The sequence below is a fragment of the Mesoplodon mirus genome (assembly GCF_964341445.2).
Source record: "Mesoplodon mirus genome assembly, chromosome: 17".
NCBI classification, from domain to species: domain Eukaryota; kingdom Metazoa; phylum Chordata; class Mammalia; order Artiodactyla; family Ziphiidae; genus Mesoplodon; species Mesoplodon mirus.
The window spans coordinates 76359308-76380783 of NC_138993.1; the positions used below are offsets into that span (position 1 = coordinate 76359308).

A 21476-nucleotide genomic window follows, 5' to 3' on the forward strand; every position below is an offset into this window, starting at 1 on the left:
GTGAAACAAAGCCTATCAATCAGGAAACGGGCTGGACGCTTGCAGGGGTTTCCTCTGTTGGCGCTTTCTGTGGTTAACGTTACTTTATAACCAGGAAAATAAATGTAAAACCATACGCCCATGCCCAGTCCAGCACTGCCCAGCACGTGGGGTACAGGCCGCTTCTCCTGCTGGAGACCAGGTGACCCCGGGGAAGGGGTCCCGCCTGCCCTTCCCATGACGTCTTCCAGGACCCCGTGTAGGACTGACGTCCTGATCTCACGGTTTCAGGGCCGTCCCACGATGTCAGGCCCCGGGCTCAGGGGCCAGTCGAGACCACGGTGTGGGCTGATGTGGCTTTACTGAACGACTGCGTCTGTGGCCGTCGACACCCGTTCTCCAGCGCATCTGCTAGCACCCGTGGGGCGGTGACAGTTTGGTGTAAGGTTAACTGAGCGGCCACAACGAACTTTCACATCAAGCTTTTATCGTGACTTGGGGCAGCACAGAACCGCGCCGGGAGCCGTGGCCTCCGCATCCCGTGTCCTCAGCTCCCCCTGGTTTGGGGTCTTCTGTCCTCGGGTCCAGCAGCTCCCACGTGGACACGCCGCCCCTGTCCTGGGGAGGGAGACGGGCCCGGGTGAGAGGGCGCGGGGGCCGGGGGCGGGGGCAGAGCCGGGGGCGGGGCGGCGCTCACCTTGATGCTGATGCCGTGGGCCGCCAGGTCCCTGCGCAGCGCGTCGCACGCCTCCAGCAGGGGCCGCCTCTCCAGGAGCCGCTGCCGCCGCGCCTCCCCAGGGGCCTCCCCGGCGGCCAGAGCGAACTGCCGGACCTCCCGCCGGAAGCGGACCAGCTCCTCGACCACGCTGTGCAGGGCGGCCGCGCCACCGGCCCCTGAAACACACTGTCCGGGCGCCGGGTGAGTGGACGGGGTCCCGGGCCGGGGAGGGGCAGGGGGCGCAGCTCCATCTCCCCTCCCCGCGCCTTGACCGAAGGTCCCGTCGCCCAGGCCGGTGAGCGGGGGCTGCCACTGCAGACGGGCAGTATCGGAGGGTCATTGGGCAGAGCCGGCAGGCCTGGGCCTCGTCGACCAAGGAAACCAAACTTGCTCCAGCCGCCGTTCAAGGCCCTGGACGTCCTGCGCCCAGGTGGGCGTGCGCACGGGGCTCTCCCCCGGGGCCGGGGACCAGCAGTGTGGGTGCCGGCCGGGGGAGCTCCAGGGCTGGCGTGGGCCCGGAGCCCTGCCAAGTTGCCAGGCGTCCTCCCCCCGCCCCCCGCCCCACGGAGGAGGGGCCGGCGGTCCAATTCCTTCAACCTCACGGGATCCCCAGTCACTGCCCCCACAGGAGAAGACAGCTCGTTACAGAGGCGTGAGCCCCCAGCGGGCTCCGGGGGCGCCCCAGCTCGGGGAGGAGGTGGGCTTCTGGTGACCCAGCAGAGACCTGGCCCCCTCAGCCTAGTGTGAGCCGCCAACAGGCCCTGGACCGCCCAGGGAGGGCCGCAGTCCACTAGGGCATCAGTGTCTCTCGATAAACCAAACAAATCATTGCAAAGATACGCGAGTCTTAGTGTTGAGGCCAGAGAAGCTCACAGCCTAACAGTCCTAGGAGACGTCCCCGCTCATGGCCAGGGCAGCCGGCGCCAGGCCTCAGCTAGCAGGTCCCCGGCCCGGCAGTGGGCTGTGCCAGGCCTCACGGCAGTAGGTGGCCCAGCAGGGCCCGTAGGGAGATCCGGCGTGTCGTCCCACCGTGTGCAGTCCAGGCTCCCCTGTTAACAGCCTGTTCACACTGTTTTTTAGCAAGTGGCAGCTATGGCCCTTTCCTTTCCGGTCCTGAACAACAGTCCTAAGGCTGTTTGTTAGGTGAGGCACAGCGAAGCAGGACCCCTGGGGGAGGAGGGACCCTGGCCTGGGGCGTCAGGCAAGGGCGCTTCTGTGCAGAGGACAGCCTGCGGGGGGTGAGGGGAGAGGCGGCGGCCGTGGGGAGCCGGGTATACGTGGGGAGGGCGGCGGGGGAGAGCTGCTGGGAGGTGGGAGCCCGGAGGGGAGGGAGGGGGCGCGGGACTGCGGGGAGCCAGAGTCGAGGTGTCGGGGTAACAGTCGATATGGAGAGGGGACCCAGGATCCCGGGGGCTGGCTCTGCCCGCCTCAGGCCAGAGCAGCTGTGGCCAAGCGCAGCAAGCACCCAGTGCCCAGACCCTCCCCGCCGAGAGCAGCCAGGCTCCCGGGAGAAAGGCCGACTCCTGCCTGCGACACAAGGTACCGGATGGGCTGGGAACGTCAGTGCAGGAAGCGAGGATGTGCCAACGGGATGGGGCCGTGTGTGGCACCGCGGCCAGCTCCACGCTCCGCACCCCCAGCCGCTAGCCGGAGGAGGACCCGAGTCCACACTGGCGCCAGGAAGGGTCTCTGCGGCGTGGTCACGGTGCACATCCTGGGCCCGGGGCAGACGGGGATCATGGCCTAGAGGATGGCGTCACGTGTGCTGACTCCCTGAGGGGCCGGGGTGTCAGGGCGGGAAGGCCACGGAAGGCCAAGGGACGTTCCACACACGGGACCGGAGACCCGGCGGCCGAACGGCCCTCGGGCCTGGACTGGGCTTCTGCTGAGGAGCGTGTGACGGGGACGTGGGCGGCCGGGGGGGGCCAGGCCCGAGGGTCCCTGACGGCTGGGGCCCGGCCGGCGGCTCAGACGGCGCCGGAGAAGCGTGTTCCCTGCAGCCTGACTGCCGTGTACACTTTGAGGTTCTTTCCCGGACACAAGTGCACACGGAATCCGTGGCTCGCCACTCACTGTGCAGCTGAGGTGCACGCTCGTGCTGCTCAGAGCCTGGTTTCGGTTAGTAAATCCCAGCTCTGCGTGTGTTCCCCTTTTAAGGAACATAACACATCTTAAGCACGTGGTAAGTCTGGCCTTTAATTACCGTTAAAATCCGCGTTTCTGCGGCTGTTACCGTGTTAGCGTGTAGATTAAGTCCCAGGATCAAGGACTGAAGAGAGAAAGGCGTACCTGTCGCTCAGCCAGAGAAATCCCCACCGTCTCAAAGAATTGCTCCACGTAGGACACGATGGCACCGAACACGGCAGGGCTCCTGGGACCACCGGCCGCCTGCGACAAGTCACCCAGAGAAGGTTCTTGAAAGGCAAGACCACCAACCCCGGGCCGGTGAGCCCCCAGCGGGCGCGGACGCAGCCCTGCGAAGCCAGCGCTCCCGCCCGCGGCTGGGCCTGTGCTCTGAGCACCTGTGCTGGCACTGAGCCCCCGGGCGGTGGCGGCAGCAAGTGGCCTTCGGGGCATCCCAGGGTCCCAGGCGTCTGAGAGGAGCCTGGCACCAGGGCCCAGGGTCAGGCAGGGCTGGGGGGCAGTCGGGGTCCCCACCCGGCTTCCTTCCCGTCTCACATCTGTGTGACCAACTCGGACGCCCCTGAGCTCCTGTGTCCACGTGCCAGGCCTCCCCACGGCCCCCAGCTCTACTGACCCCGGCTCAGGACAGGGCCACACACAGGGGTGGCCTGGAGGCCACCGGCTCTGGGAGCTGGGTGGCCGCAGGGGCTGGCGAGGTGGCGTCTGCTCTGTCCTCAGAATTGTCGCCACGTCCCAGGAGTTACCTCGGTGGCCGCCTTCAGCTGTCTGTTCCCGTGGTGAGCCAGGTCCGTGACGGCATCCACTGCCCCCGGCGTGTTGAAGTCGTCCGCCAGTGCCGCCTGCACGGCCCCCTTGGTGCGGTGCAGCCTTTGGGGAGGTGAGCAGACGGGGCCGCTCCAGGGACCTGGCTGGATGGCAGGAGCCGCAGCGCTGGCCAGGCCCCCAGGACGGACGCCCCCCAGGGGATCCACCCTCGGGCTCCCCGCTCGGCTCCCGCCCCCGGGGCAGCCCTTCCAGCTCCTTCCCTCTGCTGTCGGACCCCCTCAAGAGCCGGCTGCCGTGACGCTCGAGCCCCTCAGCCCCTGGCAAGGAAACTGAGGTCACCGTCACCTCCTCCTCGCCTGCCCCCTTACCCGTGCCCAGCAGCACCGTCAGGTCCCCTTCGGGTCACCCCTCACTCACACGCTGTCCTGCACGCCTGCCGGTCAGTCACCGGCCCCTCCGAGACTCTGCCACCGTATGGGTCCCCTGCTGCCCGTCCCAGACTTTCCCCACCTCCTCCGGGTGCCCTGCTCCCCAGGCACAGGGAAGGGTTGGGCAAAGCCCCCGAGCCTGGGCCCGAGTGACCACAGGGAAAGACAGACCTTTGCTGCCTGGGCTCCTGCGACCCAGCGCTGTCACCCGGCGGAACCTGACCTCTCCTGACTGAGGCGCGGACTCTCCCCTGCACGCCTGCCGGTGAGCGGCACTGCCGGTCCTTCCCTGGCACCCGCCGTCAGGAGGGTGGCCTAGTGACTGACAGCCCCACAAGGCCCGGTTGCCCGGCCCCAGGGCTTGGGCTTCGTCCTGGGCGCCACTGCTGTGACTAGCAGGCAGCTCCTGCCTCTCTCCTGTGGATGCCCTCGTCCCGGCCGGCCGGCCCGAAGGAGCCCCGGGCCCCCTACTCCTCCAGGGTCTCCCTGGGTGGCCGGGCACACAGACCCAGCCCACCATCAGCCTCCGGCGACCCCCGATGACCCTGCCCTCCTCATCTCCCTCTGGTATCCCCCGAGGCTCTGTCCATCTTCCCAGTTTCTCACCGTCTCTGAAGCCAATCTCAAACCTTCCTCGCCTTTTTTTGGATGCAGTAAAACACAGATGACCACGTCGAGCCATTTACCGAGCAACAGAATTGGAAACACCGTCTCCACGTCCGGGGTGGGCTCCGTCCTCCCGCCTGCGCTACCCCTCACTTCACTTCCCGGGGCCCCTTGCTGTGCTCCCACCTCTGCAGGCACGGCCGTCCTGTGGTCACGACCCCCAGGGGGCGGAGGGCACACACTGGGCTTCCGGACGCGCCCGTCAACCCCTGTCACCGTGACCCGGGTCCCCCCTGCTTCCTTCAACAGCTCGCTCGTTCGCCCACCTGCCCCACTTCCCGTCGACCACGCCATCCACGAGGTTCCTGATGCTCCCACGCAACCGTGGGCCGTCCAGGCCTCCCCGAAGGCAGGGTCCCTGCCCCTCCCCTGGCAGGCCCGGGGCTCCCACCAGCCCCGCCCCCGTGTCCACAGCGCTCCCTTGGGTGGCCCCAAGCAGCACCCACCTCTCCCACAGCACGTCCTCCTGGACGGGGCCGCCCGCCAGCTGCCCCCTCATGTAGGCCCGAGCGTCCTCCACGAAGGCGGCCACGGCATGGAGCAGACGCCTGGCCTCGAGCATGGCGCCGTCGCTGTAGTCCACAGCTGCGGGGAGGGACCCCGGTCACCTGGGAGCCGCGAGCACCCACAGACCGCCAGGCTCTGTCCTGACCCCGGGCAGGAAACGTGGACACCCCTCCCCACGTGCGTGGCCGAGGGCTCATTCCCGCTGACAGATGTACAGACAGACGGCTCTGGAAAGCGGGGGCCCCACCGGGTGCCTGAAGCGCCTCTGGGGAGGCCAGCCGACCGGTGCCATGAGGACTCGGGCTCCGTATTCCCGGAGGGGCAGGGAGACCCGGCCATCACCCCGCCCGCGAGTGTGTGGGGACAGATTAGGGACACTCGCCGCGCCCGGGCGGCCCCAGGTCTCTGGACAGGGGTCCAGCCAGCGGAGAGTGCCGGGGTCCCCAGACTCCCCTTCGGGGCTGGAAGGGGACGCGCCCTCTGGCCCGGAGGAGGGGCAGTGCCCTGCTGAGGGCTCCTGGCTCAGGCCCTGTGCCAGGACGGCTCATGAAGCCGGGGGGCAGGTGCCGCGGCCTCAGGCTCTCTGGGCCCCGCGGAGCACTGGGCACCCGAGTCCCACTGCAAAGCCGCGGCCTCGGGACAGGCTCCGGGATCCCCTGGCCGAGCGCTGGGACCGTGCTCCCTGGAGCATCCTCGGGCTTCCGTTCAGAACCCAACCTCAGGGCACGAGGGCAACACCCCAACAGGACGGGGCGCACGCCACCCAGATTTCGGGGTCCCCAGAGGCTCCCCGAGGCCACACGTGAGAAGCACCCAGGCCTCCCTGCCAGCTCACCTGACCTGTAGCTGCTCCGCAGGCAGAAGAGGCGGAAGATGTCTGGGGAGGCCGTGCTGAGGAAGTCCTGCCGGGGGCAGGAGAGACCGGAGCCACTCACCCCCAGGCACACGCAGCACTCCTCCGACCACCAGTGCAGACGCCCGGACCGCCCCCCGAGCAGTCGCGGGGTGTTCGCCCCACGAGCCTGCGGCCGTGTCACCTCCACGCAGCCTGTGCTGTCGCTCATCTGACATGACCTGCGGGGCTCAGACCCACGGCTGGATTCTGTTAGAGCGTTCACTCAGGTGAGGGAGGGCACGGATCCCTGTACCTCGATATAAACACCTGTCAAACTCCCACAGATTTCATTCTGTGTGTTTAAAAACATTAAGTTCTAAGGAAGTGGCCACAGGTTCACCAGGCCAACAGCAGGATCGACAGGGAAAAAGGTGAAGAGGCCCGTCCAACCCAACCTTCATCAGTAAGAGAGCCGGTATTTCAACGTCCGCGTCCGTCCCCCGGTGCTCCTTCCCAGAGTGTGAAAAAGGAGTATTTCTTCATCCCCTTAATTCCCCAAACTAGCCAACTAACTTGAGACCCCGTCTGGTGGACAGCGCACAGTGTGCGTGTTAATTCTCGCATTTGCGCAGTCACGTGCCCTCGTGTCTCCCCGTCACTTCCCCTTTAAATCTGCAAGCAGCAGCAAGGAGACCGAGCCCCTGCACTGTGATGTAGTTTACACCGCGAACGGCACAGGCAGATAACTAACTAGCGCTGTCGCACACGGAGCGTCACCTACAGAACGCTGAGATGCGGGTGTGTCGTAACTGCAGTGTGTCTATAACGGTGACAGAAAGACGAGGCTTGGTGAACCAAACGCCAGACACCCAAGCCCCGCATCCTGTGCCTTCTCTGCGAGTCCTTCTGTGTCCCGTCGGCCGGCACTCCAGCCGCTCTGACGGCGCTTCCCTGACCTGCCAGGGTCTCGTGATAACCGGCTGTGCTCGGTGGGACCCCAGTAAACACGCAGCTCAGCTGGCGTGGGGTTACACCAGGGACAGAGAGTGAACGCCGGGTACTTGGAGGGCCTTTAGCCACCCTCTGACTTTTCCCTCTCCTTTTTGAATTATTTCTTTAGGTTTCCTTCCCCACCAAAGCATGGACTCAACTGCTTCATAACTTGTTACAAGTCCTCTCCTGTCTCTGACAATGTAGCAGGAGGCCTGTTCCCAGTGGACACGCTTGCCTTAGGTGAGGATTTGTTTTTGTAAATCGTTGTCTGTTTAGCTTTTTATAAATCGCTGCCAGACGCTTGGTATGTACGGCTGTGGAGCTGTTTAGGTAGAAGCAAAGCTGTGCGTCTCCGTAGCGTGGCCACCGTCAGCAAGCCCTCCCCGCAGCGCCAGGGCCCTGACCGCTGACAGACACATGACACGCCGCCCCCAGCCCCACGTGCTTCTCTTTCCGAGTCGGTACCTTTCCTGCACTCGTGACTTTCTGCTCAGACAAGCAACAGAACCCCTAAACCAGCATTACACGACATGTTAAAGGGATTTCTCTAAGAGGAAAAGAAAAGTCCACAACTAGAAATATGAATATTATGAAAGGAAAAATCTCATTGGTAAAGGCAAACATTCAGTAAAGATAGAGTAACCACTTATAAAGCTAGTAGGAAGGTTAAAAGACAAAAATACTATAAATCATCTATATCCACAATAAGTAGTTAAGTGATACACAAAACAAAAAGATGTAAAACATGATGTAAAAAACATTAAACATGGGAGGTGGGTACAAATGCAAGCTTGTTAGCATGTGTTCAAACTGAGATCACGCACTAAAATAACCTCATATATACGTGGGATGTAGCAAAAGCAGTCCTAAAAGGGAAGTATTTAGTAATATAAGAAAAACCTCAGAAAAACTTAAGAAAAATCTCAAATAAACAACCTAACTTTACACCTTAAGGCACTAGAAGAAGAACAAACAAAACCCAAAGTTAATAGAAGGAAAGAAATCATAAAGGTAAGAACAGAAATAAATGAAAAAAAGACTGAAAAAAAATACGAGAGATCAATGAAACTAAGAGCTGGTTCTTTGAAAAGATAAAATCAATAAACCTTTAGCTGGACTCATCAAAAAAAAAAAAAAAAAGAGAGAGAGAGAGAGAGAAAGGGCCCAAATCAATAAAATCAGAGTCCTGGAACAGGGAGCGGGAAGAGGCCGAGGCCCCCAGGAGCCGACACAGGAGGCGATAGGACAGGAAACACCGCCTCGCACTTTTAGACAAGAGGCAGCCGTTTAACCCAGAAGCAGGAGAAGCCCGTCGGGGCCCCGGGGACACAGGGAACCGGAGATGGGGGTCTCCGGATGCACATCAGCCTCCGTGACACGTCGGCAAACTGGTGGGCACACAGAAACACGACAAGTGCGTTACCTTAATCGTGATGTAGTTCTTCAGCGATTTGGACATCTTCTCTTCTTTGCCCTTCACGTGCAAATGCCCTGAAACAAAAGCAAAGTCACTTATTCTGTACCCCCAGAGGGAGGGTGAAGGAGGGCGCGTCTCCAAAGGCGCCTGGACTCCGGGAGCCCTGACCCGTCAGACAGCCCTGCGTGGATGCCCACACAGGCCCCCCAGATCAGCCCTGCGCTCAGCCCGCCAGCAAGGGGGGCCCACATCCACCCCGGGCCGGGGCATCACACTGCGGGGACGGCCCCTCCCTCTCCTGTGACTCACCAACACAGGGGACCTGACTCAGCACCCGAGGAGAGGACACATCTCTGCTTCCACAAAGCGTGTGGGTCTCCAAGCAACACTGCGAGCGTTTCTGTAGCTCGTTTTCAGACATATCCCAGCCTCGGCACCGTTTCACCCCCGTGTGTGAAAGACGGGGGGGACCTGGACCTCCTCCTGGACCACATCTGTACGAGGTTCACTTCCAAGGGAGCTGTGATTTCCCAACAGAAGATTCTTCCACTTTTTCTGACACAACTTCAAGCACCACCTTTTTTCAAGCCAACTTTTCCAAGAACTGGTTACAACGTGGCTTCCAAAAAGCTACATAACCTTGAGTATGTCAACCTATGCAGCCTGCCATATACACCAGGTACAAGTGAAGTTTTAAAAAACTGACAACATGTGGAAAACAAAACATCTGACGCTAACTCTACTTCCATCCATTTACTTCAGGAAAAGGCATCGATTCTCCAGGGTGTCAGGAGACACAGCTGTTCCTCCAGGACCGGGTGTAAGTGGGACAAAGGAGATTCCAACGTCCTAACAGATCGTGGGTCTTAACAGCAAAACCCTTCCCCACGCTGCATCCAAAGCAGCAGGACCTGCCGTGTGCGGACACAGAGCCCCGTGAGCACCGGCACTGCCACGGGTCCCGTCTGATGGCAGACGCAGTCACCGAGGGGCGCCGGTGCTCACGGCAAACCCCAACTCCTCATGAGTGCCCCCGATGAAGGGCCCGTGGGGACCAGCCCTCGCGTCCCGACGGCTAACACGGGATCACCTGTCCCCGAGCCTGCGACCGGGCACGGGAACACCTCCACCCCTGGGGCCTGTGATTCCCTCCCCGGACGGGCTCGGAGCACTCTGCTCTCACAAGCCCTCCCGCTGAAGGGGGAGACCTGGCTCCACGCGGTGTCTGAGAAGAGGAGTGAGCCCCGACCGGAAACGGGTCCGGGGGTCCGTGCCGAAGCGCCGGAGGAACGGAGCCGGGGCCATCGGGCTCCTGGTCCGGAACCAAGGAGGCGGGTTCCGGCTCCTGTCGGGCCCCGAGCAGGGACACGAGGTGGAAACCGGACCTCGGCCTCCGCGCTGGGAACGGCGATCCAGCCCGTCCCTTTCAGACGACCTCAGGGCAGCACCGAGATGCGGGGTCACACAGAGAGCCGCGAGGCCGGCCCCCGGGCTCCGGGCGGGGCACACGGGGTGGCAGAGGCGCTGCAGGGCGGGCCTGCGCGGAAGGCTGCCCCGCTGGTCGCTGTCACCCACGTGGACCCTCGCCGCAGACTTGAAGCAGCTACTGCATATTACAAAACTGGAGTGTGTCTGCGTTTAATACCACCTCGCTGGCAAAACCTGGTTTCCTTAATCTAAGGACTTAAAGAATTGGTTCTTGTTGGTTTCCTGAGCTTTAGATGTTGACCGTTTGCGTCTCCCAACCCCATCACTACCAAAGCCTTTTCTCTGTCTTCCCCTCAAATACCTTCACTGCCCACTCCAGAAAGGTAACAAAACCAGTTCACGGTGGCTCCACGACCTTTGTCACAATCTTGGACACGTGAATCTCCCCATGCATCACAGGAAATTCCAAAATTGCTTTGCTCAAGACGCCGCTGGTCTCACAACTTCATATACACTTCTGCGAGCAGACGGCTGGTGTGAATCACGAGGTGTTTTGAACAGTGAAACGGAAGGCAGCGCTTTCAAAGAATGACAGCTATTGACGGTGACAGTGTCACAGCTCAAGAACGACGTATTCCTAATCATCACGACATCATACTATTTGAACTTCCCTCTCCATAGTTTCCTTCAAACAGACTTCTACAGACCAGCACTGCATAACATTTTCCGAACTCTCGTCAGCTCGCATTTCAGTTCCAAAAGGCATAATCAGTATTCCAGTCCAAGGAAGTTCACGTCCAACCAACAAGTCAAAGACAATTTAAGGGACAACTCTGTTTCTTGACCTATTAGCTGATTCAGGTGTTTCCAAATGTAGCTATTTCACGGACAGAGTCGAGAGAATTGAAATGGAACAAATTAATCTGAAGTCATCGCTCACCAGAATGTAGGAAATAATTCCCCCACTGCTGGCACTGGTGAAAGACCTCGCACTGTGCGATTTCGTTCTCGTGGTGAGGAAACGCTAAGTCTATGCCACCCGAGTGGATGTCCAGCCGACTTCCAAACACCAAACTGCAAGACAAAGGGCAGAGCAGGGAGTTAACTCAATCCAATGACACAGTCTCCAAACCACATCCCGTATTTTCTCCTTCCAGCCCTGGGCCACGCACACATCGAATGGAGCCCAATTCCAAATGCATGATAATTCAGCTGATGCAAACGGAACGTGACATTTGTTTTTACTTCATAAAATCTCTAATTCGTAGCTTTTCCTCCTGGGAAAGAGACTTCATTTTCTTTGCTCTGGATACAATATGTGGCTTTTAAAAACTTCAAAATTACTTTTTCTTACTTTCAGTAGGCAGACCTTAGTGGCTGTTCTATAAGAACTATAAAATCAAGAGATTTTTAATTTGGCTTTTGAAAAATGAGCCATTCAGGAGCCATACATGAATAACAAAGTAACAGAATTCAAAGTGACACATTTCAGCTGGCGGCATTTCAGCTAGAAGGCCGCTCGGTCCCGAAAAACCTCAGTCCACAGAACTGCATGCTGCACCTCTCAGGCCTGCCAGGGACACTCAGTGTGTGCAGCTCTCGCACCAGAGCACCTGCAAAACAACCGGTACCAGCAGCAGTGGTCCAGGCTGACCAGCAGCTGCTTCAGAGGACGTAAAAAATGCAGAGATCAATGAAAAATGCAAAAGCTCGCACAACGGAAAGGGGCCGCAAGGCGGGGCGGCTGTGGAGCTCTGGAGGCCGTCGGCCCCCCGGGGGTGCAGACACCAGTGAGTTTTTCTAAAAATAGTTAAAAATAGATGTTTTCAAAGATGCCACAGCCTCACTGAGGTCCTTCCTGCTGAAGGCCGACTCTCCTCCCACTGGCCCAGCTCTGGAAAAACCACGCATGCACTGGTCACACCTGAGCTGAGTGGGCGAGCAGGTCGTCCAGGACCGTACATCCTTGGCAGTGGTTTCTAGAGAATCTCTAATAAGAGTCCTCGAAATTCAAACACTACGAGGGCGAGCGTGAGATGGGAGGGACCAGGGCTGGGGAGGGGCCACACTTGGGTCTGTAACGAGTGACCCGTTTTTACAAAGATCTGAAGCAAATATGACGAAGTTAAGACTTCACAGCTAAACTGAGGGTCTGCAGTGTTCGTTATATTAGTCTCTAGTCTTGTCTGTACGTCACACCTATTGTAAAGAGAAAGCTGAAAAGGAACAGAAGTCCATTTTCATTATTTAGATTTCCACAAAAATAAAACATATAATGGTAACTTTACATTTGAAATTTACTAAATGTTTCCTGCTTTACAGAAATTATTTGAATCTGAAAGATAAAGATCTTTTTACAACACAACGTATATCCCACACCACTGTTAAATCAACTAGTATTTGTAAATACTTTTAAGTGTTTACAGTAGGGCTGAGAGCTGGACATGTCTGTTTTTAATATTTATTTATTTACTTTGGTTATGCTGGATCTTAGTTGCAGCATGCGGGATCTTCGTTGCGGCGTACCGACTTCTTAGTTACAGCATTCTGACTCTTAGTTGTGACATGTGAACTCTTAGTCGCAGCACATGAACTCTTGGTTGTGGCATGCCGACTTCTTAGTTGCAGCATGCATGCGGGATCTAGCTCCCCGACCAGGGATGGAACCCGTGCCCCCTGCATTGGGAGCGCAAAGTCTTACCCACTGGACCACCAGGGAAGTCCCTAGTTGATTGGGGGGTTTTTGGGGGGTTTTTTGGTTTTTTTGCCGTACGCGGGCCTCTCACTGCTGTGGCCTCTCCCGTTGTGGAGCACAGGCTCCAGACGCGCAGGCTCAGCGGCCATGGCTCACGGGCCCAGCCGCTCCGTGGCACGTGGGATCTTCCCGGACCGGGGCACGAACCCGTGTCCCCTGCATCGGCAGGCGGACTCTCAACCACTGCGCCACCAGGGAAGTCCCTAGTTGATTATTTTTTAACGAAAAGTTGGACCCTGTTTCATACTAACAACAGGGCGTGACATCTCAGGAGTTTCAGATGTGTTTCCCGGTAAGGCATACAGACACCACCACGGGCGAGGGCAGCAGGGGAGGAGCACGCGGCGAGGGGCGGGGGAGGTAGGACCCCTTCTAGGTCTTCGCTGCGATAAACGTGCTGGCACCGGCAGGTGGCGGAGGGTGAGGCTTCCCCCCGTAGGGTGGGGTGAGCCTTCGCTAGAGACGAAACCAGCGTGAGGTCGAGGCCCGGGGCAGCCTGCTCTTAGATGGCGTTCATGCCCAGCCAGGAAGCTGCCACATACAGCAGCCGGGAGGAGGACGACTGGGTTTGCTGGTCTTAAAATCTGGGGTGTGGCTAGTAGCTTGAAATGTTCACCTTAATCATACTTTGTTTCTAATTTTAAAACCTGATTACAGGGGCTTCCCTGGTGGCGCAGTGGTTAAGAGTCCGCCTGCCAATGCAGGGGACACGGGTTCGAGCCCTGGTCAGGAGGATCCCACATGCCGCGGAGCAACTAAGCCCGTGAGCCACAACTACTGAGCCCGCACGTCTAGACCCTGTGCTCCGCAACAAGAGAAGCCACCGCAATGAGTAGCCCCTGCTCGCTGCAACTAGAGAAAGCCCACATGCAGCAAGAAAGGCCCAATGCAGCCAAAAATAAATTAATTAAAAAAAACTGATTATAATAAATATCTGCAACACATCAAATGTATCAAAATCCATGAGTTAACGTGCAGGGCTCAGGGAACCATGGTGGGAACCCCCGGGACAGGCTGGAAGTGGAGAGCCCAGCCGGGATGCGGCCTTCAGTACCCGCGAGCACACACGCACACAGACCTGCACACACACACACACACACACACACACACACGGGCAGAGCCAAGGGAGCGCAGATGCCGGAGGGACGGTCCACAGGGCAGGTCCACAAAAAGAAGGTGGATGAGGCCCCAGCAGAGACGCCAAAACCAGAAGAACGTTGTTCCACAGAAGCCAGGGAGCGAGCAGGGGTGTCAGCGGCCCGTCACAGACCGGGCTGATGGTCACCGTGACCTCCAGAGGCCAGAGTGGGTGGGGACGCCCGTCGGACAACAGCGGGGATGCGTGGACAGTGAGAGAAGAGACAAAATTTTAAGAGGGTCCCTGGAGGAGAATGGGGACCAGAGAAGCGCTGTGTTTACAGGGGTTCCCAAGACAGAAACGTCCTGGGCATGGTGCCGCCCGAGACCGAGCCAGCAGAAATGGCAGACGGAAGGGGACGCTGGGGGTCACGCTCGAGGCGCCTGGTCCAGGACCAGCTCTGGGGCCGAGGATGGGGGTCCAGCCCCTTGCCCAGGTCCCCGGCCGCCTTCCTGAACCTACCGCGGAAGAGATGCAGGCACCCCCGGAGCTGGCCTGCGTGTGACGGGCAATCAAGAACTAACTGCAAAGCGGGCTCTTCTACGAAAGAGAACAAGCGCTGATGCTGGGGAGATAAACGTGCTCTGGCTTTGCTCATTCCCTTCCCACGGCCGGTCCCACCCGGGTGCTAAGCTTCCTTTCCAAACCACCTGCGATGCCGGCATTAGGACCAAGCCCGCCCCACCTGCACCCTCTGCTGGCCGAGCGTGCACATCACAGCGCAGACGACTCCGGGAAAACCTTACCTGGCGATGGTGGAACACTCGATATGCCAGCCAGGCCTCCCGTCTCCCCAGGGCGAGGCCCAGGACGGCTCCTGGGGCTTCGCTGCCTTCCACAGTGCAAAGTCGCTGGCATGCCGCTTGTCAGAGTGACCTGCCAGTGACAGACGGTTAATCAGCGGGAGGGAATCCAGAACGAACCAACACAGTCACCGCCACACAGGCAGGACGCACGTCCCCGATTCCGTTCCTCTGAGGAGTAACCTCACATTTCTCACGCGTGTGTTTTTCTCTTTGCCACGTGAAAGCTAGACAGCTACCAGATATTTTATCTAGAACGTGACAGAAGCACGCGGTCCCCCAGCGGTGCGGCCCGTTTCAGTAATGTGAGCACTGCGTGCGGGGTTTCAAGTACGTGCAGTGAAGCTGCTCTGAGGGGCCTGCTCCACACGGGCTCTCGTTCTCCCTCATTCCGTCTCTGTCAGTGGCTGAGTTTCAGAGTCACTGTTTTCAAAGACAGATGATAATCACACAGAGCAAAAAGGAAAATACCGGAGTATTGTATCAATCACATTCAGAAAGCAAGAAAACTCAGAAGAGGAGGGCTCAGGGTCACAGGACAAGCCGGTACGCGGCGCTCTTTATGTTCCAGAACTGGGAGGCCACCAAGATGCCCTGCAGTGGGTGATGGATAAACAAACTGTGGTCCATCCAGACAATGGAGTGTTATTCAATGCTGATAAGAAGTGAGCTTTCGAGCCATGAGAAAACATGGAGGGGGACTTCCCTGGCGGTCCAGTGGTTAAGACTTCGCCTTCCAGTGCAGGGGGTGCAGGTTCGATCCCTGGTTGGGGAGCTAAGATCCCACCTGCCTCGCAGCCAAAAAACCAAAACATAAAACAGAAGCAATATTGTAAGAAATTCATTAAAGACTTTAGAAGTGGTCCACATCAAAAAAAAATCTTTAAAAAAAACAAAAAAACGGAGAAATCTTACATGTGTATTACTAAGTGAAAGAAGCCAGTCTGAAAAGGCTAGACTGTATGATTCCCACTCTATGACATTCTGGAAAAGGCAAAACAATGGGGACAGTAAAGAGATCAGTGGCTGACAGAGGCTGGGGCGGGAGGGGATGAACAGGCAGAGCATGGAGGATCTTCAGGGCTGAGAAACTCTCTGCGTGGTACTATAATGACGGATACCTGTCATTACGCATCCGTCTAAACCCAGAGAGACACCGAGAGTAACCCTGATGTAGACTATGGACTCGGGGTGAGGCTGGCGTGTCAGTGCAGGTCCACCAGTTCTAACACGTCCCCCTCTGGTGGGGATGCTGATATGAAGGGGCCGTGTACAGCGGGGCAGCGGGCGTACGGAACTCTCTGGACCTGCCACGCAATTCTGCTGTGAACCTAAAACTGCTCGAAAAAGTAAAGTCAGTTTTTTTTTTAAGTGTTGCTGTGCTAGAATGTGTAGGTATCAGAAGTTCCTCCTCGGCTTCCCTAAGGCCGGGGCCACACCTCGCAGGCGTGGATGGTCCAGGACGGGAGCAGGACAACAGCGACTGAGCACAAGTAAGAAGAACTGTTCTGGGGAGTCAACTCAACACACCCGTTGTAATTAGACTGAAACGACACGGTTCATAGGGCAGGAGGATTACGCCTAAAAACAGAGACGACTCAGACAACTTGTCTTCTGGGTTTTTGCTCATTTTTTGTTTGGTTTTGTTAAACCTCAATAGTATTCTTTAAAATTATGTTTACATCAATCCCAATCTCCCAATTACTTTTCATGTAGTTCTATATACTTATTATTTCTTCTCCACAAAAATGACTTTGCAGAAGAGGGTACAGAATAGATTCAAATACAGCGGGAATGTCATACACGCTAAAATACGTATGGGACCTTAACTACACGGGGAAGTTTACGTGGGAATTTATGTACGATAAAATACCTACAGGGATTTAACACGTGACAGCAGCCAGTTGGACAAGAGCGTTAAGACGTGACACCACAGACGGCATGTGCATGTGCAGAGCACCCCAGGGAGGAACGGGAGGCCGCGTGTCACGTCCTACTCCGCGTGGTCTCTCTGTTCCAAAAAAACCCAACTAAATTGAAAACTCGGGCGTGATCAATGTCCGGCAACATCACGTCTGAGAGAGCAGGGAGGGTCTGGGCTTTGTCCCAAGAACCCCACGGGAGGGAGAGGCTGGACCCACCTGTCTCTCCCACAGGGGCAGGGGCCACGCCGACCAGCTTGCCGTATCTGTCTCCTCTTGACTGCAGGTCGAAGTAGACATTGCCTGTTGCATAAAGGTGACCGTGAAGCTCGTTTCTGTCGTCAGCACCCGCATCTACACACGCCCCACAGCTAATGACAATCAGAACCTGAACCCAGGATACGGCATCAGCCTTCAGGTGGCACCTTTCACCGTATGTTTAAACCAGAATTAACAACAACACTGTATTGTAAAAACATGTGTTTGCACATATCATGAACGTCCGGTTGTGGAAGGGAAAACACAAATGTAAGTTCTCTGTAAAATGTTGAGCCAGTTCTTTTTAACAAGAAAAAAGGGAAGTATCACTGGCCTGCCTTCAGCTCTGGGCCCTGGGTTACAGACCCATCAATAAAGCAAGCCGTTTTTAACCCGGATACCCTAAGACCAGAGCCTGCCACTCAGAACAGGCACCTCACACGAAAGCATCCCCCCCGCCGTGGGGTCCTTTCACCGAGGTGCAAACGTGCTGGGGGTGCCAGGCGACCCTCCCACGGGGACCCTGCAGAGCCCGGGAGCCCGGCTCCCCCCCACTCAGGAAGAGGTGGAGCAGGGAGGGCGGGGGCCGGGCCCCAGCCCTGGCGGGGAGAGTCCTGCCCCGAAGGAGCCGGCGCCCAGGAAGGCCGACGCCGCGGCCACTGGGTCGCACTCCTGACCGGCCACCTGCGCGCCGCGATCAGCGCAAGGGCCCAAGGTCGGGTGCGATTTTTAACCTTTGCAAACTTCTGGTTTTTAATCTTCGCATTCTTTGTACTGACACAGTTACTAATCTGTATCTGCACTATCCTTCTTAAGGACAGTGGCCTTGAAGACAGGTTGCTTTAAGATCCAGGAAGCGGGCCTCCCTGGTGGCGCAGTGGTTGAGAGTCCGCCTGCCGATGCAGGGGATACGGGTTCGTGCCCCGGTCTGGGAGGATCCCATGTGCCGCGGAGCGGCTGGGCCCGTGAGCCATGGCTGCTAAGCCTGTGCGTCCGGAGCCTGTGCTCCGCAACGGGAGAGGCCACAACAGTGAGAGGCCCGCGTACAGCAAAAAAAAAAAAAAAAAAGATCCAGGAAGCTTTTATGGGACTTCCCTGGCAGTCCAGTGGTTAAGACTCTGCGCTTGCACTGCAGGGGGCCCAGGTTCGATCCCTGGCCGGGAACTAAGATCCCGCCTGCCTCACGGAGCGGCCAAAACAAACACAAGATCCAGGGAGCTTTGACTGTCAGAGACCCATGTCCCCGGTCACTCTCCAGCCCAGCTGGCGGGGACAGGGCAGGCGCCAGCGCCGCAGGGGGGCAATCGGCAGAACAGTGGGGAAACGGCCCCCGGTGACTTGGCTCTGCCAGTCCCCCACGGGGTCCCTCCTCCACACGCAGTTTATTACTGAGCCCGACCTATGTGCCGGGGTACAGCAGCGAAACAAATACTGTGGAACTGCTTTCTACTAAGTCAGAATGTGGACAGCACTTTGAAAATGCTTTGACAGAGGGAGAAACTGCTCCCTTGATAGAGGACATGTTTTCCCGAACCTGGGCTTACTTCACCCATTTGCTGAACAAATTTTTTCTTCACAAATAGTTCAAAGCTCAAATTAGAGTCAAGCTTTTGTGGAACTGCCACAAAGTCCAAATTACTGGAGTTCAAATTAATACATTTATTTTACATGAATTATGCTTGTGTCACCATTATTAAAAATGTACAACCAGGGCTTCCCTGGTGGTGCAGTGGTTAAGAGTCCGCCTGCCAACGCAGGGAACACGGGTTCGAGCCCTGGTCCGGGAAGATCCCACATGCCGCGGAGCAACTAAGCCCATGCACCACAACTACTGAGCCTGCGCTCTAGAGCCCTCAAGCCACAACTACTGAACCCGTGTGCCACAACTACTGAGCCCGTGAGCCACAACTACTGAAGCCCGTGCGCCTAGAGCCCGTGCTCTGCAACAAGAGAAGCCACCACGATGAGAAGCCCATGCACTGCAACGAAGACCCAACGCGGCCAAAAATAAAAATAAATAAATTAAAAAACCAAAACAAAACAGGACGACGTGCAGCATTTATCCTGTGCCGCGCCTGGGTGAACCCCTGGTGCCTCAGGACACAAGTCTCAGGTCTGGTCACTCCTCCCCCTCTGGTTCCAGAACCGTGGGGAGACGCCTCCTGTATCTTCTGGAGCAGACGTGCAGCTGTGCATAAAGAGCCTCACCCTACGCAACCCCAGCGTCATCACCGGCCCCAGGCGCTGCACCGAGCCTCCCGTGGTCTCTGCACGGGGCTGTGTCCCCTCTTCTAAGACACACCCACTGTGTTCCCTCCACAGCTAAAGACACTGACCGGGTCCCCTGTCGTACAGAATGCCCGTCTTGGGGTGCTTTGTGGTTTAGGAGCTGCTGCTCTTGTCTGGGGCCCCAGGACAAGGCTGCACCCTGGCGTTTTGCTGCCTCTGGGATCCTGCCTTTCTGCAGCTGCACCAGCTTCTCCCCAGCCGTGCCTTCCGAATCCTGCCCATCCCCAAAGCCCTGGCCAAAGCCTCCTCCCTCCCAGCAAGCTTCCTCCACCCCCGGGGCTGATGGTGAACTTCCTCAGCTCTGACATCTGCAGCGTCCCACTGGGCAGCCCATCCCATGCTGCCTTATTTGCACAACTTGTCGGTTCTTGGACCAGAAAAGCCTCTGACCCTGTGAATAACGCCCAGAGCGCCCAGCCCGGGTTGGGGCTCTGCAGGTGCTGCCATGCTCGTAGCAAGTAAAAGACAAATGAAGAAGTGTGACCCTAGATGCGGTTTAAGGGGATGACCGGACAGGGAGTACCTTTCCTTCGTGGTCCTGCCCGAGAGCTTGAGAGGCGCGGGGACCCTGCCTGGAACCGCGTGCAGCCTGTGCACACGAGGACTTGCGGTTTTTCCTTCACGTATTTGCTATATTCAGGTTTTGTCTCCAAGAGGATCAGGCAAAGCACCCGAAGACGGGGTGTCCTGTACAAGGGACCCAGCCAGTGTCTTCAGCTTCGTGGAGGGAACACTGTGGGTGTGTCTTAGACGGAAGAGGGGACACAGTCCGGTGCAGAGGCCACGGGATGCGGGAGGGCTCGGTCCAGCGCCTGGGGCTGGTGATGACGCTGGGGTTGCGTAGGGCGAGGCCCTTCATTCACAGATGGGAGTGGCAGTGTCGGGAGATGTGCCGTTTCTGCCATTGGCCCAGCGAAAACAACCCTCCCCTACGCAGAGAGGGAGGAGAGCCCTTAACAAGGGAGTGGGTCTTCAGAGCGACCGCCACTGTCCCCCGCTGTGTTATGAAAAGTTATAAACCAAGTTGAAAAAAGGCTCCAGTGAAGACTGTACTCCCACCCGGACCCCGGGGCCGTTAGCACCCGGCCACGTCTGCCTCGTCGAGATCGACTCTACGATGCTCATCTCGCCTCTGACGGTGCGAGGTATTTTGAAAGAGAACTGATTCAGCAGTTTCACAAAGAGACACAAACATAGAAAATCTCACATTTTTGCCGTAAGAATCCTACCAAGAAAGACAGTAAGACGTTCAGCCCATCCGAGCCACCCAAACATGCAGCCCGCCCGTCAGAATCCCACGGGGTCTCACCCAGAGAGCAGGTTAGTAACATAACCGCTACCTTTCGGGGTGGAGTAAGCGTGCCCGTTGGCAATTATTCTCTCGATAAAAGCAATTATCTGAGGAATGTTTTCAGTTACCCTCAGGTACACGGTGGGTGGGAGAACCTGTAAGAAAGCAGAGGAGAGACGCGGTTTCCCCAGCTCCACGCGGAGGGGGGCGGCCCCACCGACTCCACCGTCCAAGCTACTCATCACCCACCTACCTTCAAGGCTGCCATGTCTTGTTTAAAGTCTTCTTCATAAAGATTGGCCAGGGAAGCGGGCGACACGTTCATCTGTAAGAAGATGAAGAGAGCATGCGAGTCTGGGGGGCTCACGACGGAACCCCAGAGGCACGGCCATCCCTCCTGGGCCGCACGGCGTGGCCTCCACGCGGTCCTGCTCACAAAGGGGCATTTGATCATCCTAGCCCCTTAGCTGGTCAAAAAGGTTTACTGACCTGTTTTCTGGTCAGAGAAAAGGGAATAAACAGTGCCATGATTTCCGTGATATAATTCAAAACAAAACCCAAAGACCTCCAAAGTAGCCCCTGCTCTTCTAGGACCAGGGCAAGCCGGGCCACCCCGTCCAACACACAACCACTTGAGTTCCCGACTTTTATCCCTTTCTCTCTCAGGGGGCAAGAGAAAACAAGTCACAAGTACATGTGTGAGGAAATGTCTCAGAAACAGCCCCAGTCAATGGGGACTGTGACGGGCGTTCAGTCTGGAGGGGCCAGGGCTGGACGTCTGGGGGCAAGCAGGACCCCCAGAGAAGGACGCTGAGTTCTGAACGCAGGGGCTCTGGATTCGGCGGGGAGGGGGGCCCGGCACACACGACAGTCCTTCCTAGAGCGCTTCTTGCTTTTCAGCAGCGGAACACTCCCAGCACAGGGCACGACCCTGACGTCCTGAAAGCCTATGTGGGTCCGCGACCGTGAGCTCTCAACTCCGCGGGCACCTGCGTCCGCTCCCCTCACCCCACCCCGTGAAACTGCGTCAGGGGGAAGACACTCCCGCTCCGGAGGACAAGGAAACTTCCTCAAGTGGAAGGCCACCCCGAGCCCCGTCACCCTGAGGCCACCTTCGTCCCAGCCCAGGGCCCGAAAAG

The 21476-nt window shown here is 57.8% G+C and overlaps 1 protein-coding gene and 1 long non-coding RNA gene across 3 annotated transcripts in view; one reads left to right on the top strand and one right to left on the bottom strand.

Annotated features, from left to right (window-relative positions):
• Positions 1 to 449: 449 nt before the first annotated feature.
• The window catches only part of CARS2 (cysteinyl-tRNA synthetase 2, mitochondrial), a 36802-nt gene continuing 15775 nt past the window's right edge, over positions 450 to 21476 (bottom strand). For both annotated transcript variants that reach the window (XM_082602567.1, XM_082602566.1), the window contains exons 4-15: positions 20591 to 20662; positions 20387 to 20492; positions 16719 to 16802; positions 14521 to 14650; positions 10822 to 10955; positions 8460 to 8527; positions 6044 to 6110; positions 5148 to 5286; positions 3586 to 3709; positions 2987 to 3085; positions 677 to 883; positions 450 to 597 (exon numbers count right to left, since the gene is read on the bottom strand). In XM_082602567.1, the coding sequence (XP_082458693.1) occupies positions 457 to 597; positions 677 to 883; positions 2987 to 3085; positions 3586 to 3709; positions 5148 to 5286; positions 6044 to 6110; positions 8460 to 8527; positions 10822 to 10955; positions 14521 to 14650; positions 16719 to 16802; positions 20387 to 20492; positions 20591 to 20662 (1371 nt within the window). In that variant the 3' untranslated portion in view covers positions 450 to 456. The remainder of the gene's footprint in view (positions 598 to 676; positions 884 to 2986; positions 3086 to 3585; positions 3710 to 5147; positions 5287 to 6043; positions 6111 to 8459; positions 8528 to 10821; positions 10956 to 14520; positions 14651 to 16718; positions 16803 to 20386; positions 20493 to 20590; positions 20663 to 21476) is intronic.
• Positions 3724 to 5137, top strand: LOC309792768. The gene is made up of 3 exons (XR_014291773.1): positions 3724 to 4300; positions 4690 to 4759; positions 4951 to 5137. It is a non-coding gene; the product is annotated as an uncharacterized lncRNA (long non-coding RNA).